This window comes from Entelurus aequoreus, linkage group LG18, assembly GCF_033978785.1.
Source record: "Entelurus aequoreus isolate RoL-2023_Sb linkage group LG18, RoL_Eaeq_v1.1, whole genome shotgun sequence".
NCBI lineage: Eukaryota > Metazoa > Chordata > Actinopteri > Syngnathiformes > Syngnathidae > Entelurus > Entelurus aequoreus.
In genome coordinates, this window is record NC_084748.1 from 28,069,526 (window position 1) to 28,084,728 (window position 15,203).

Here is a 15,203-nt window from a genome sequence, read left to right on the forward strand (position 1 = left end):
CTGTGTATCTACAGGAGGAACTGCTCCACTTCCCCAAACTTCTGGAACTGACCAAAGGAGAGGGAGATCATCAGTGCCATTTGGAATTCTTGGAAAAACTCATTGCAAATTTCAAGACTCGCTTTGATGGCTTCATTTTGGGAAAACAAGTCCTGCTGTTCATTGAAAACCCATTCCTGATCAGAAATGTGAGTGCGTTCTCTGCAGAAGCAAAACAAGTCTTCCCATGGACCAGAGCTGCTTCACTGCAGACTGAGCTCATTGACCTCCAAGAAAGTGTCGCACTGAAAGAGGCTCAGTGTGACGCCATCACCTTCTGGTCAAAGGTGGTCATTCCTTCCAAGTTCCCTCTGCTGCATAAGATGGCCTGTCACATCCTCACAATGTTTGGCTCAACATACAGCTGTGAGTCTGCCTTCTCTACAATGAACATTGTGAAGAACAAGTAGCGCAGCAGACTGACCAATGAACACCTGGATCAATGTCTCCGCCTGGCCATCACACCTTTTGTGCCAAAGTTCAAAGTCTTGGCTTCAACCCCAAGAGCCTAATTCTCCCATTGAGCAGCTGTGTTTTACACAATGGGGATGTACTGTACCATAGTTATATTTGCACATAAATCTGTTGAGGTCATTTGTTTACCAGGGATAGGAGGGTTGTGTTTAAAATTATTTATTTTTTGTTAAAACTGAAAGTTTTATTTAAGTTCTTTTTTTTTTTTTTTCAAAGAAAATCGTTCATGTGTTTTATTGGATATTTATTTTATTTTTGTTAATTTTAAGAATATGTTAAACTACTACCTACCTCCTGCTACTATATAAGCTTGACCGACAATAAACGGACCCAGCCTGTTTCAAAATAACATTTGTGGACCTTCAAGATTTGTACTTGAGGACCCCTGGTCTATAGTGACTTGCCTATGTGCAATAATACAATGCAATTTATTTCAATCATGTTTTTAAAAAATATACACCAGAATAAACAACCACACCTGCATTTAATTTAACTCATCATAACACTTTATCTCTTTTTGCTGAATGTGACCAATATTTGCAGGAGTATACTTTCTATTCTATAATTTTTTGTAACTTAATTATTTACGGTATTTTTAGTAGATTTTTAAAAAATGAATATAATGACTAGTTTTATGTATTGATGTTAATTTTGAGGGTTATTTTGTTCATCTTTACACATTGTTTAATAACAATACTTCTATTTATTTTCACATTACTATGATTTTCATGCATTGAAATGCCGTTGCTACCACTATCCGACTGAAACATCCCTGTTACCGAATGTGACCGACCTTGTGCAGGAAACATCTGGATGGAATCCCCAGGTGGATGTATTCTGACCCATAATTCCAGTGGAAGCTCTAAAATTCATCAATCTTGCTAGTGCAGCCTCTCAGCCTCACACTCCCGCTCTGTATTCACTTTAATCTGAACAAGTCCTCCCTTCTGTGAGTGGATTAGAGTGGATTATCAATCCATGGACAGGCAGGCAAACAGATCCCATAATGATGATATTCTTCATCTCACGTCTGGGCTCTCCGTCTGCAACTCTTGTGATGCAACCGAAAGGTCAACTATAGTATACATGCACAGTGTGTGTTCTAATCAGTAGGATAATTGCACAGCATTAGCACACTATGCCATGATGGAGTTCATCGAGGTCAATCCAAATGACCCAGTTTGTTTGCAACATAAATCAAAGAGCAAGGCTGACTACCAATAGTTTATGGTAAATATTAGGGGTGTAACGGTTATTGTAGATATCGAGGTATTACTGTTTCAAAATCTTCACAATAATGCTGTGACGTGTGACGGTATTGAACAAAAACTCGGTGTGTAGTTTTTTTCTGGCGCTTAAGCGTTGGTCGTGTCTTAAAATTGACTACATCTCCCAGAATCCTCTACGCAGCACAGGGCTGAAAAGGTGGGGGATGTTGAACGCCGTACGCAGGAGGTGAAGTTTGTTCGTAGTAGATGAGAGGAATTGTTTATTTGGACATTTCCTGGAAAAAGTCATCAAAATCTATCCATAACTGTTGGATTTATGTTGCTCACAAACACAAAAACCCTGGCGCAAACAACCTCTTTGGCTGAGGTAAAAAAGTGGAAACAGCAGACCACTCGATGATGTAAACATAGGGACACACAGAAGTGATCACAGCGCCGCTATTAATAGTTTGTCTGCGTAGCACTTTTAATAATAATACCACTAATACTTGGTTAATATTCAAATCACGAAATGTAAATAAAGTATTGTTGACGCTTTTTTGAATGGTTATTTATTAGATTTTATGGGCGGAATAGAGGAGCTCCCATTGGCTCCACTGTAAAAGTCTGCTTGCAGCGGAGCCAATAGGAGTTCCTCAATTCCTCCCATAAAATCCGATAACCATTCAAAAAGCGGCAACAATACTTTATTTACATTTCGTGACTTGAATATTAACCAAGTATTAGTGATACTGTTATTGTCAGCGCGAATGCAGACAAACTATTTATAGCGGCGAAGTGATCACTTCCGTGTGCCGCTATGTTTACATCATCGAGTGGTCTGCTGCTTCCTTGCTGCTTGTAAGTTTATTGTAGATCATAAATCATGCCTCTCACATGAAAAGTAGATGGCTGAGTATGTAATCCGACAAGTTGGTACACTTTGACAGCCATTTAGGACCTGAAAATGACGAGAACGACACGAAAAGTTAGTTCCCCCCTATCCCCCACCCCGTTTCTTCATGAGGATGATGAGACATTCGTCATCTAAATGGGAATATACGAACATCCTAGCTACCGGCATCCTAATGACAGCAGACCTTGTACAGTAAGTGATGTTAAATGATGTTTGTTGGCTCTCATAAAGTCTGCAGTGAGCAGAAATCAGTGATGAAGAAAAAAATCAAACATGATGCGTTTTTTAAATTAATGCGCCGCGTATGCTTAAAATGATCAAAATACATAAGTATTAATTATTATAAATGTGCCTGTAACTACATTATATATATACTTACATATTGTATTTAATACCCTAAAGGAGGTGTTTGGATATTTTTTAGGGGCTCTATAATCAGGGGCGGTATAGCTCGGTTGGTAGAGCGGCCGTGCCAGCAACTTGAGGGTTGCAGGTTCGATCCCCGCTTCCGCCATCCTAGTCACTGCCGTTGTGTCCTTGGGCAAGACACTTTACCCACCTGCTCCCAGTGCCACCCACACTGGTTTAAATGTAACTTAGATATTGGGTTTCACAATGTAAAGCGCTTTGAGTCACTTGAGAAAAAGCGCTATATAAATGTAATTCACAATTCACGATAAAAAAAAGTTTAGTTCCCCTTTAAAGACCTACTGAAAGTAATTTTTTTTATTTAAACGGGGATAGCAGATCCATTATATGTGTCATACTTAAACATTTCGCAATATTGCCATATTTTTGCTGAAAGGATTTAGTAGAAAACATCGACGATAAAGTTCGCAACTTTTGGTCGCTGATAAAAAAAGCCTTGCCTGTACCGGAAGTAGCGTGACGTCTCAGGTTGAAGGGCTCCTCACATTTCCCCATTGTTTACACCAGCAGCGAGAGCGATTCGGACCGAGAAAGCGACGATTACCCCATTAATTTGAGCGAGGATGAAAGATTCGTGGATGACGAACGTGAGAGTGAAGGACTAGAGTGCAGTGCAGGACCTATCTTTTTTCGCTCTGACCGTAACTTAGGTACAAGGGCTCATTGGATTCCACACTTTCTCCTTTTTCTATTGTGGGTCACGGATTTGTATTTTAAACCACCTCGGATACTATATCCTCTTGAAAATGAGAGTCGAGAACGCGAAATGGACATTCACAGTGACTTTTATCTCCACGACAATACATCGGTGAACCACTATAGCTACGGAGCTAACGTGATAGCATGGTGCTTAAATGCAGATAGAAACAAAAGAAATAAGCCCCTGACTGGAAGGATAGACAGAAGATCAACAATACTACTATCAGGAGACACCGAACCAAACACTGGACCTGTAAATACACGGTTAATGCTGTGCCGCCTGTCGAAGCCTAGCAATGCTGTTGCTAACGACGCCATTGAAGCTAACTTAGCTACGGGACCTCGTCAGAGCTATGATAAAAACATTAGCGCTCCACCTACGCCAGCCATCATCTGCTCATCAACACCCGTGCTCACCTGCGTTCCAGCGATCGACGGCGCGACAAAGGACTTCCCCCGATCATCGATGCGGTCGGCGGCTAGCGTCGGATAGCGCGTCTGCTATCCAACTCAAAGTCCTCCTGGTTGTGTTGCTGCAGCCAGCCGCTAATACACCGATCCCACCTACAGCTTTCTTCTTTGCAGTCTTCATTGTTCATTAAACAAATTGCAAAAGATTCACCAACACAAATGTCCAGAACACTGTGGAATTTTGCGATGAAAACAGAGCTGTTTGTATTGAGATACAATGTGTCGAATACTTCCGTTTCAACCATCGACGTCACGCGCATACGTCATCATACATAGACGTTTTCAACCGGAAGTTTCGCGGGAAATTTAAAATTGCACTTTATGAGTTAACCCGGCCGTATTGGTTGCAATGTTAAGATTTCATCATTGATATATAAACTATCAGACTGCATGGTCGGTAGTAGTGGGTTTCAGTAGGCCTTTAAGTCTCATTTTTGGCAGTAACATGTTTATGTAATTAAGGTGTTGCTGTATAAGACGCCAATAGTAGTCATTTGTTCAACTTTTTTAGTGTTCCTCAAGGTTTGATTTTAGGTCTTTTATTTTTTATCATTTGGGGTATTAGTGGCTTGCGGGTTTAGTCCCAAAAACTTTCAGTTCAAAAGCAGATTCTTAAAACCACAATTTTTGTTGTTGTTGCAGAAGGTCCTTAATAACAGCAGAGTGCTCCTTGACAAAAAATAGACCTCGATCAAAGTTCTGTAACACTTTAGTATGGGGAACATATTCACCATTAATTAGTTGCTTATTAACATGCAAATTAGTAACATATTGGCTCTTAACTAGTCATTATTAAGTACTTATTAATGCCTTATTCTGCATGGCTTTATTATACAACCAGTAAGCCATTAACTAAGAGTCTTCCCTCAATAATCTCAGAATTATGTCTTATTAGTAACCCTAACCCTAATCCTAACCCTTATATGTTCCCCTAGTGTCCAAATAACTCGAAATTAAGTATTTGTTACTTTAATAAGCAACTAATTAATGGTGAATATGTACCCCATACTAAAGTGTTACCCAAAGTTCTACTGTAGAGGACACTGGTCATCCAGAATATACAAAATAGGACTAAATAAAGAAGGGAGAAGTCCGGTGTCCTGGTCCTTCGCTTTTTTGAAATGTGGCCCCAAAACTATTTACTGTTTCTGAACATCCCTGCTCTTGGGACATGGAACTGTTAGAACATTGCTCCAAAGTCCCTTTTGAGAGAGGTTGACTTTGAATGCTTGCAGACTTGTGTGGGTGGAGGTGACACAAGAATGTGTACGATACAATATTCAGTGTTTGTTTGTGAACAGCAGCACTAAGATGGAAAGGTCAAACAGAAGCTTTGGTAACGTCAGGCTGCATTGAGGAGAGCCAATTAGCGAGCATCTATTATTCATGAGTGGCGGATGTATACCCCCATGTGACAAACAGGGGAGGGCAAACAATGTTGTCTTCTTATATTTCCCTCCATTGTGTGCAATGTTGCTTTATCTGCCACAACGCCACATGCAAATAAATGCACGTTGCGTTGTATCAATTACAACCCATTCTTATTTTCTGTTTGCCCTTGCAGCTTTTATCCAAGAGAGAGAAATCTACTTCTAATTTGCAATGCGGAGCATCTTTTGTTGCGCTTTAATTAATGCAATAAGCGCTGTGGGATTGCTCTCCCTCCCAAGTGCATCTGTATTTATGCGGATCATTATCTCTCAGCTTGTTTTGCTTGCACTTTGTGTGTCTTCTGCATCCATCTGTTAGACACTATACAAAAAAGCCAACTTAAAAAACGTGTATTTTTGGTGTTGCCGTCCATCTGGTTTGTCGAGGCTGGCTATATTAAATATATCTTCGGTGACAAGGAGGCCGGGAAAACAGGAGGAGGAAAGTTACACGTCTCAACGACGCCAGGAAATGTAGCGTGTGGGGCGGATAAGTGAATCATACCCGTCTTTGCATCAGTGACCACATAGCACGACAATGTCATCATCATATGCAGTTTTATTACGTTTCATCCACCGATTTCACAAGAGCAATTGCATTAAAAGGGTGCAAAGAAAGACAACACTTAGAAGACACAGGTAGAAGAAAACAATATAAACATTTTTTAGACTACCATTGAGGGCGTTTGAAGCCCAAACAGGCACTTGAAAAAACACAAAAGGAATATGGGGATTATGGTACCAATGAGTATTACACAGCAGCACACTCGCAAAAAAAAAAAAAAGAACAGCTGCAATGTTCCGAGAACTAGGTTGAAATATTACTTGTTTCATGACAGTCAGATATTTGTTTTAAAGAATTGCAGGAAAAAAGTTGGTCAAAAAGAAAAAAAATTCAAACTTTTTGGACAGGATATTATTTTAAAAATGTATTTTAAGAATGTTATTATTTTACATATTCTTGTTTTAAGATTATGTTACAAGAATAAATTGGTACGTAAAAAAAAAAAAAATCATAAAATTCAGGGGCGAAACAAAATGCTACTCATAGCAACTCAAAAAAAGTAAAATTAAAAAAATATTAACAGTACTAGATAATTAGACAAAGTAATATTTTTTAGACCTCAAAATATTACAAACATTTTTTTTTAACATTTTGCAAATAATGCAATTAGTTTCTTAGTAAAATTATAATTTGAGGAACAATTGTAAATTGTTACAAGAATTAGGCTTCATGTAAAAATAAGACCATGAAATAAAGGGAAAAAGTAGCATCACATAAAAAAATTGTAACATGACAATGCAGAGTTATTGTCATTGAAATTTTAATATTATATTGGCTCCAGCAAGAAGAAAACAAGTTGTAAAATTACATATATTACAGAGTAATATTTTGACAGTATTCTCATGTTTTTTTTCAGTGTGGCCAAACACTCCTTGGTATCATGTAACGAGGTAAAGAAAGCATTTAGCGCAAAGTACACTTGACTACACAGTGTTTTGTGTTGTTGTTCAGCTGGACAAAATAGGGATGAATCACTTTTCGTACATGTTCTTCTCACAAATCAAAAAATGTCCATGACAGAAAACAAAAACAAAATGGCTGCTGTCTTGTTGGAGACAACCACGGGATGTTAATAACAACGCGCTAACTGGCTTGCAGTTCTACTCGTGCTAAAATACGGAGTAAAATAAGAACATTTTCAGGTTTTCCAAGCAAAATGAAGATGAATTTCAATGTCATAGTGTGCCTTGGTGCTAATGCTGCTAGCTTGGCTTAGCACCTATGCTGTAACTACAATTCAAACAAAATAGTACACAAATGTACATTAGTACAAAATGCTAATGAATTACAGACTACGTATAATCTTTGCAAAAGAAGATAATCTCACATTTTTTTGCCACATGAGTTACTTATTAAATATAAATTGAAACGAAAAATGGCGACTTCAACACATTTGTATTGATTCACAGTTAATTGTGAAAGTGTTGAATAAAAACATAAATATTAGAGTCCTAGTTGGTCGTCATACTGTTGGTTGGATGGAATAAGTGATTTCTCATGTATTTCATTGACTTTGGCAAATGGACACTTACGCTGAGAACATACTTTTTACATGCAAATACACACATTCTGGTTTTAGCCAAGACACGATTTAATTTCATAGAGGTTTTTTGCGGTGTACAGTATGACATTTCTCTATACGAAGCTTTTTGCAGGTCTACAAATTGTGTTAGCAAGGCTACATGACACAATAATACACCTTTACTGTATTATAGCCAACGACGGGAGCAACTTTTTCCATATAAAAGCTACAAGTACGCAGAACTGAACTTTTTTTTTTTTCAGAGAACACCTCAGCAGTTTCAGCACAAGCTACTGTACAATAAAGTGAATTAAGAACCTTGCTGTTCCCTAGCTTTACCTGCTAAGTCCCGACGAGTCAGGTATGGTTTAGTCGCCCTGTTGACATCCACAAGGTTGCTGCTTCCACTTACCTCATTCTTACTGCAGAACTAAATACACCGACACGAAAAACTCGAAAGAACCGAATAGCTCCATCACGATAGTGTGGTAATCCTCCCCCGAAAAACACTTTATGCATGACTTAAACATGCCAGACTGTCTCACTGTTTAGGGCCCACGGGGTTGGATCTCTGAGCAGCGTGGCACGGGTCTAAGGACTCCTTGGTGGCCCCGCCGTAGACGTCGACGTCCAGGTCGGTCCAGGGGGCGATGTTGCCGAGTACGGAGGAGCTACACTCGGCCACGGCGGCCACTTCGGCGGGCTTCAAAACACGGTCCCACAGGTTGAACTGGGAGAGCTCCCCCACCAGGGCTTGGGAGGCGTCGAAACGTCCGCCCAGGGTGTCCTGTGATCGGGGAAAAATTATAAACGTTATCATATTTTACACAAACACTGATCCCCGGGGTAATTTCGTCAGTTTTTGGAAGTAGGGAGGTCGACCGACTAAACCGGGGGTCAGCAACCCGTGGCTCTAGAGCCGCCCTAGTGGCTCCTTGGACCTCTTTCAGAGATGTGTGAAAATTGAAAAAGATGAAGAAAAAAAATATTTTTTGTTTTAATATATTTTCTGTAGGAGAACAAACATGAGACAAACCTTCCTAATTGTTAGAAATCCCACTGTTTACATTAAACATGCTTCACTGAGAAGAGTATTTGGCAAGCACCGTTTTGTCCTACTAATTTCAGCAATCCTTGAACTCATCGTAGTTTGTTTACTTGTACACATTTCTCCGATGCTGCCACAGAAAGACGTGTTTTATGCCACTCCTTCTTTGTCTCATTTTGTCCACCAAACGTTTTATGCTGTGCGTGAACGCACACAGGTGAGCTTTGTTGATTGTATTGATTTGCTGGAGTGCTTATCAGGCATATTTGGGCAAGCCATGACTGCAAGCTAATCGATGCTTACATGCTATTTAGGCTAGCTGTATGTACACATTGCATCACTATGCCTCGTTTGTGGGTATATTTGAGCTCATTTAATTTCCTTTACTTATGTCCTCTGTGTATTTGATTTATATTTGCATGTCTCATGACACATTATCTGTATGTGATATTGGCTGCATTTCTCCTAGTTGTTTGTGTGTTGTGTTGTTCCAGACCACAGCAAACGTTACCCAGCTCGCAAAGATTGTAATAAATCCATTAGAAGAAGACAGCCTGCCGTTTCCTTTAACTTGGACACACACATTTGTACCTTTGGCCATTCTGAGCCAGTCATTTCCCGAAGTTATCTCATCCTGTGAGAAGCCTCCATGTTACTAATGATTTCCAATGTTTCAAAAATTAAAATACAACATTTTTGTCAATGAAGATTTTCGTCAGCCTTTGATAGTTGGCTTATTTAAAGGCCTACTGAAATGAATTTTTTTTATTTAAACGGGGATAGCAGATCCATTCTGTGTCATACTTGATCATTTCGCGATATTGCCATATTTTTGCTGAAAGGATTTAGTATAGAACAACGACGATAAAGTTCGCAACTTTTGGTCTGTGATAAAAAAAAGCCTTGCCCCTACCGGAAGTAGCGTGACGTAGTCAGTTGATCACCTCCTCATATTTTCCTATTGTTTTCAATGCAGCTAGAGCGATTCGGACCGAGAAAGAGACTATTACCCCATTAATTTGAGCGAGGATGAAAGATTTGTGGATGAGGAACGTTAGAGTGACGGACTAGAATGCAGTGCAAGACATATCTTTTTTCGCTCTGACCGTAACTTAGGTACAAGCTGGCTCATTGGATTCCACACTCTCTCCTTTTTCTATTGTGGATCACGGATTTGTATTTTAAACCACCTCGGATACTATATCCTCTTGAAAATGAGAGTCGAGAATGCGAAATGGACATTCACAGTGCCTTTTATCTCCACGACAATACATCGACGAAACACTTTAGCTACGGAGCTAACGTGATAGCATCGTGCTTAACTGCATATAGAAACAAAATAAATAAATCCCTGACTGGAAGGATAGACAGAAGATCAACAATACTATTAAACCATGGACATGTAAATACACGGTTAATGCTTTCCAGCCTGGCGAAGGTTAACAATGCTGTTGCTAACGATGCCATTGAAGCTAACTTAGCTAGGGAGCTAACGTGATAGCATCAGGCTCAAATGCAGATAGAAACAAAATACATAAACCCCTGACTGGAAGGATAGACAGAAAATCAACAATACTATTAAACCATGAACATGTAAATACACGGTTAATGCTTTCGAAGCTTAAAAATGCGGTTGCTAACGACGCCATTGAAGCCAACTTAGTATAACGGGACCTCACAGAGCTATGATAAAAACATTAGCGCTCCACCTACGCCAGCCAGCCCTCATCTGCTCATCAACACCCGTGCTCACCTGCGTTCCAGTGATCGACGGAAGGAAGAAGGACTTCACCACGATCATCCGTGCGGTCGGTGGCCAGCGTCGGCTAGCGCGTCTGCTATCCGAGTCAAAGTCTTCCTGGTTGTGTTGCTACAGCCAGCCGCTAATACACCGATCCCACCTACAGCTTTCTTCTTTGCAGTCTTCATTGTTCATTAAACAAATTGCAAAAGATTCACCAACACAGATGTCCAGAATACTGTGGAATTATGAGATGAAAACAGAGCTATTTTGTATTGGATTTAATGGGGTACCGATACTTCTGTATCACTGGCTACGTCACGCGCATACGTCATCATCCAAAGGCGTTTTCAACCGGAAGTTTAGCGGGAAATTTAAAATTGCACTTTATAAGTTAACCCGGCCGTATTGGCATGTGTTGCAATGTTAAGATTTCATCATTAATTAATAAACTATCAGACTGCGTGGTCAGTAGTAGTGGGTTTCAGTAGGCCTTTAACTAATATAGACACTTACTTCATGTGTTGCCTTCATTATAACACTTATATAAAGCTTTTAAATTTTTTGCGGCTCCAGACAGATTTTTATTTTTAATTTTGGTCCAATATGGCTCTTTCAACATACTGGGTTGCCGACCCCTGGACTAAACTAAAAAATAATTATCCAAGAGGAGAGTGCAGCAAGAAAACAATTAACAGCCAAGCGTGTCTTCAGGATTTACTACTGGGCTGTTGGTAAGGGGACACATATCATACAAGAGGGTACTGTGGGCGTCAAGAAAGAGTGCTGCAGCCAAGCAGAGACTGTGGAGTATAATAATGCTGCATCCAGCAATAGCTGAGATTAGCATGTGTGTTCATTGTTAGCGTTGTATGCTCAAATATCACATTTACAATTGTAACAAAGAGGAGACTTAGGGCAAAAAGAAAATGGACCACTGCAGCAAAATAGACACAGTGGAGAATAATACTGCAGTGTCAACATGGCCAAATAAAATTAGCATGTGTTTATTTTTGTCATCTCTACATTTACAATAATCTGCTCGGTCAATGCTGCAAAAGTGGACCGTTTATCCAAAAAGAGACTGAGGGTAGCCCGGTAGCAGGACAATGGTCCACCACGGCAGAGTAGACACTCTGGACTATTGTATGTTGCTGGCTGCTTCTGTTCATGGGAATGTTTGCCAATAACTTCCTTGCAATGTAATTGAAAGAACACAAGTAGATGAGAACTTCCTTGGCTCCAACATTTTATGGGGTTTTTAAAAATGAGATTGGATCGCACTGGATTGGATCACTCAGAAGAAAGGTTGACATCTTGGGTAATTTTGATAAAAACTTCTCTCCACTTTGGTAAGTCCTGTTTCAGCTTTATAAAATGCTCTTGTCCTTCAGCCTTACTGCCCCACCCGATCCCTAAGATCAGCCGATCAGCTGCTACTGACGGTCCCGGACACAAGGCTGAAGCTTAGAGGTGACAGAGCTTTCGCCGCCGCTGCTCCCAAGCTCTGGAACGACCTACCTCTTAGTGTTAGACAAGCCTCCTCTCTTCCTGTTTTTAAATCTCTCTTAAAAACATACTTTTATTCCATGGCTTTTAACACTGAGTGATACCCATCCTGCAATGGCGCCCCATAATACACCTGCTGTGAACCTGTTTTTATGTTTTTATATTTTATTTATTTATTTTTTATCGTGTTCTGTTTGTGTTGTGTTGTGTTTGCTCGGTTCTCGTATTATTTTAACCTGCCCATTGTACAGCACTTTGGCTACCCCTGTGGTAAATTTTAAATGTGCTTTATAAATAAAGTTGATTTGATTTGATTTGACTTATAAACCTGACAACAGGGTTTTTCGTCGGTCTTCCGAAATTAAGTGTGCTCATGTGCAGTAGCATGGAATAGTCCATTGGGTGAGGAGGACACGCCTTTTAATGTATTTTAAAGCGCAAGAATTAAGACAAAAAAAATTAGATTGTTTTGTTAAACGACGTGGCACAGTTGGGAGAGTGGCCGTGCCAGCAACCTGAGGGTTCCTGGTTCAATCCCCACCTTCTACCAACCTTGTCACGTCCGTTGTGTCCTTGAGCAAGACACTTCACCCTTGCTCCTGATGGGTCGTGGTTAGGGCCTTGCATGGCAGCTCCTGCCATCAGTGTGTGAATGTGTTTTGAATGTGGAAATAGTGGCAAAGCGCTTTGTGTACCTTGAAGGTAAAAAAGCGCTATACAAGTATAACCCATTTACCATTTAAACAGAACTCAACTTTATTAATCGTTTTTTTATGAGACATTTTGGGATCACTGGGAAATGTTTGCCCTAATGGTAAGACCACCCCCGCAATGAGCGAGGTCTTTAGCTCCCCAGAAAACTAAATCAAACTTCCTGTTGCTGCCCTACTGCAGTTTAAAAACACTTTCTGGCTGCCAGGTTGAAGAAATCGCAACCCGACAATAATTAGTCACGTAGCAGTCTCGCCAAACCGTTGGCTTTTCTTTTTTTACGTTCACAGTTTCCCCACACAAAGATGTCCTTGGTCATGCCAACCATAAAGAAGATTGCACGTCTGCTTTCAGTAAATGTATGTAGCCGCAGACACACTTGAATAGAAGTAGGACAAAATAGGAATGTATCTTCTTGAATAGGTGAGAGTCTGCTTATTCAATAAATCGTTCGGCGGAGATGATTGATGTGCTCGCTGGTTCTTTGTTTACTTTAGAACAGACAGTTCTCGCAGCAGTTCATGCTAATTCAAAAAGACATCAATCTCTGTCCCAGCCTAGGCTCACCTGCTCCTGGCCCAGGATGAGCACTCCCCCCGGCTTGATCGGGTGCCAGGCGGCCAGGCCTTCACCCCTTCCCTTCATCTTGCCGCCCTGGTAGGCCTTCCACACGCCGTCCCTCAGGGTCCAGCTGACACAGATGTGCTGCCACTCGTCTTGAGGCAGAGACAACGGCAGCTGGGCCACCTGCCATGGACAGGATTAAAGGAGGTTAGCTTGGAAAGAAGTGGGACAAATGGGTGGGTTAGCCCTCGATTGTAGGCTGTCAGGTGTACTTGGGTGGGACAAACAGGGTGACACTACCTGCTCAGTGGCCTTCTGGTTAGAGTGTCCGCCCTGAGATCGGTAGGTTGTGAGTTCAAACCCCGGCCGAGTCATACCAAAGACTATAAAAATGGGACCCATTACCTCCCTGCTTGGCACTCAGCATCAAGGGTTGGAATTGGGGGTTAAATCACCAAAATGATTCCCGAGCGTGGCCACCGCTGCTGCTCACTGCTCCCAGGGGGTGGGTCAAATGCAGAGGTTAATTTCACCACACCTAGTGTGTGTGTGAGACTATCAGTGGTACTTTAACTAAATGGGGGTGGGGACTTAACACTATGTGGGTTAGACAAACAGTGCAATCACCTGGCGGGAAGCGGGACAAAAGTAGTGTTTTTTGGGGACACCAGGTGGGACAAATGATTGCCGTGCACTAACACAGGGGTGTCAAACTCATTTTAGCTCAGGGGCCGGACTATTAAAATCATGGCATTAAAACTAAAAAATAAAGACAACTTCAGATTGTTTTCTTTGTCTTACTTAGGCCAAAAATAGAACAAACACATTCTGAAAATATTACAATAAAAATATAGAAAAAAATTCCGGCAGCGGTAAAGTTTAGATCCATGAAGGAAAGAAGAAAGTGAATGAATGTTTATAACTGAATACATTTTCATATGCATAAAAATGTGTTTTCTTTTGTATTATTTGCTTTTTATGAATTAAGTTACATTTTGTTTTCCAAAACACAATATAGAATGTGAGATATAACAGGATGATGCATACATTTATCATTGGTTTTCAAAATGGTTACAAAAAAGTGGGACCCCAAAAATGTACTGTGGGACCCCATTTTTATGACTTGATGGGTTCCCTGGGATCCCATTTTGGAAATTCCTAGCGCCAACATTGATGGAGTATTGGAACGTGCAATACAGTGGGCCGGTTCTAATACAAATCAAATATCATCCCGGGGGCAATATAGATCATTCATTCATTCATTACCAACCAAGGTGCGGGACAATCAGGGTATCCAGGGGTGTTGACATGGAGGGGTGAGCGAAGATGTTATATGTAAGTTATAAAAACGACGACATAAATGTTAAAATAAAATTGATAAACCTGTCAAAGTTCAATAATAAGGTTGCTTGAATCAAATGAAAAATGTGACGACCTCGACCCCTATCAAAAATACAAAATGGTTAGTTCCATCCAAATAGCAAAAAACCTAGCGCAACACTTCACATCATCAAAGCTCACTTTACACACAGACCCTCATTTTGAAATTATGATGAATACAAATTCCAAAATGTGATTCATATTTTTTTTTTAATTAATAATTTGACAGACATGATGATACTGTATTGTTGATGTATTATTAGGAGTCATATTATCCACTGATGGTAAATCCTATGGGAATCAGCTAATCGCTAATTTATACTCTGAAGTAACGTACAACTTGACACATTTATTATAATCATATTTTTTGTGAATAATGACAGGTTATGTGACTATTTGAAATCATTCTAGCCAATTTATATTGAATTTTTGGCACCAATATTCAGTACAGGCCACACCTTCTCATTTCAATGCGTTTTCTTTATTTTCATGACTAT

General features: G+C 40.2%; 2 protein-coding genes across 5 annotated transcripts in view; one reads left to right on the plus strand and one right to left on the minus strand.

The window, feature by feature from the left end:
• The window catches only part of LOC133633978 (general transcription factor II-I repeat domain-containing protein 2-like), a 54,614-nt gene extending 53,521 nt beyond the window's left edge, over nucleotides 1-1,093 (plus strand). For all 4 annotated transcript variants that reach the window (XM_062026845.1, XM_062026844.1, XM_062026846.1 and 1 more), the window contains one exon: nucleotides 15-1,093. In XM_062026845.1, the coding sequence (XP_061882829.1) occupies nucleotides 15-449 (435 nt within the window). In that variant the 3' untranslated portion in view covers nucleotides 450-1,093. The remainder of the gene's footprint in view (nucleotides 1-14) is intronic.
• Nucleotides 1,094-6,178: 5,085 nt separating this feature from the next.
• The window catches only part of LOC133633419 (uncharacterized), a 51,398-nt gene continuing 42,373 nt past the window's right edge, over nucleotides 6,179-15,203 (minus strand). The window contains exons 11-12 of the mRNA XM_062025944.1: nucleotides 13,330-13,509; nucleotides 6,179-8,540 (exon numbers count right to left, since the gene is read on the minus strand). Coding sequence (XP_061881928.1) covers nucleotides 8,295-8,540; nucleotides 13,330-13,509 — 426 coding nt within the window. The 3' untranslated portion in view covers nucleotides 6,179-8,294. The remainder of the gene's footprint in view (nucleotides 8,541-13,329; nucleotides 13,510-15,203) is intronic.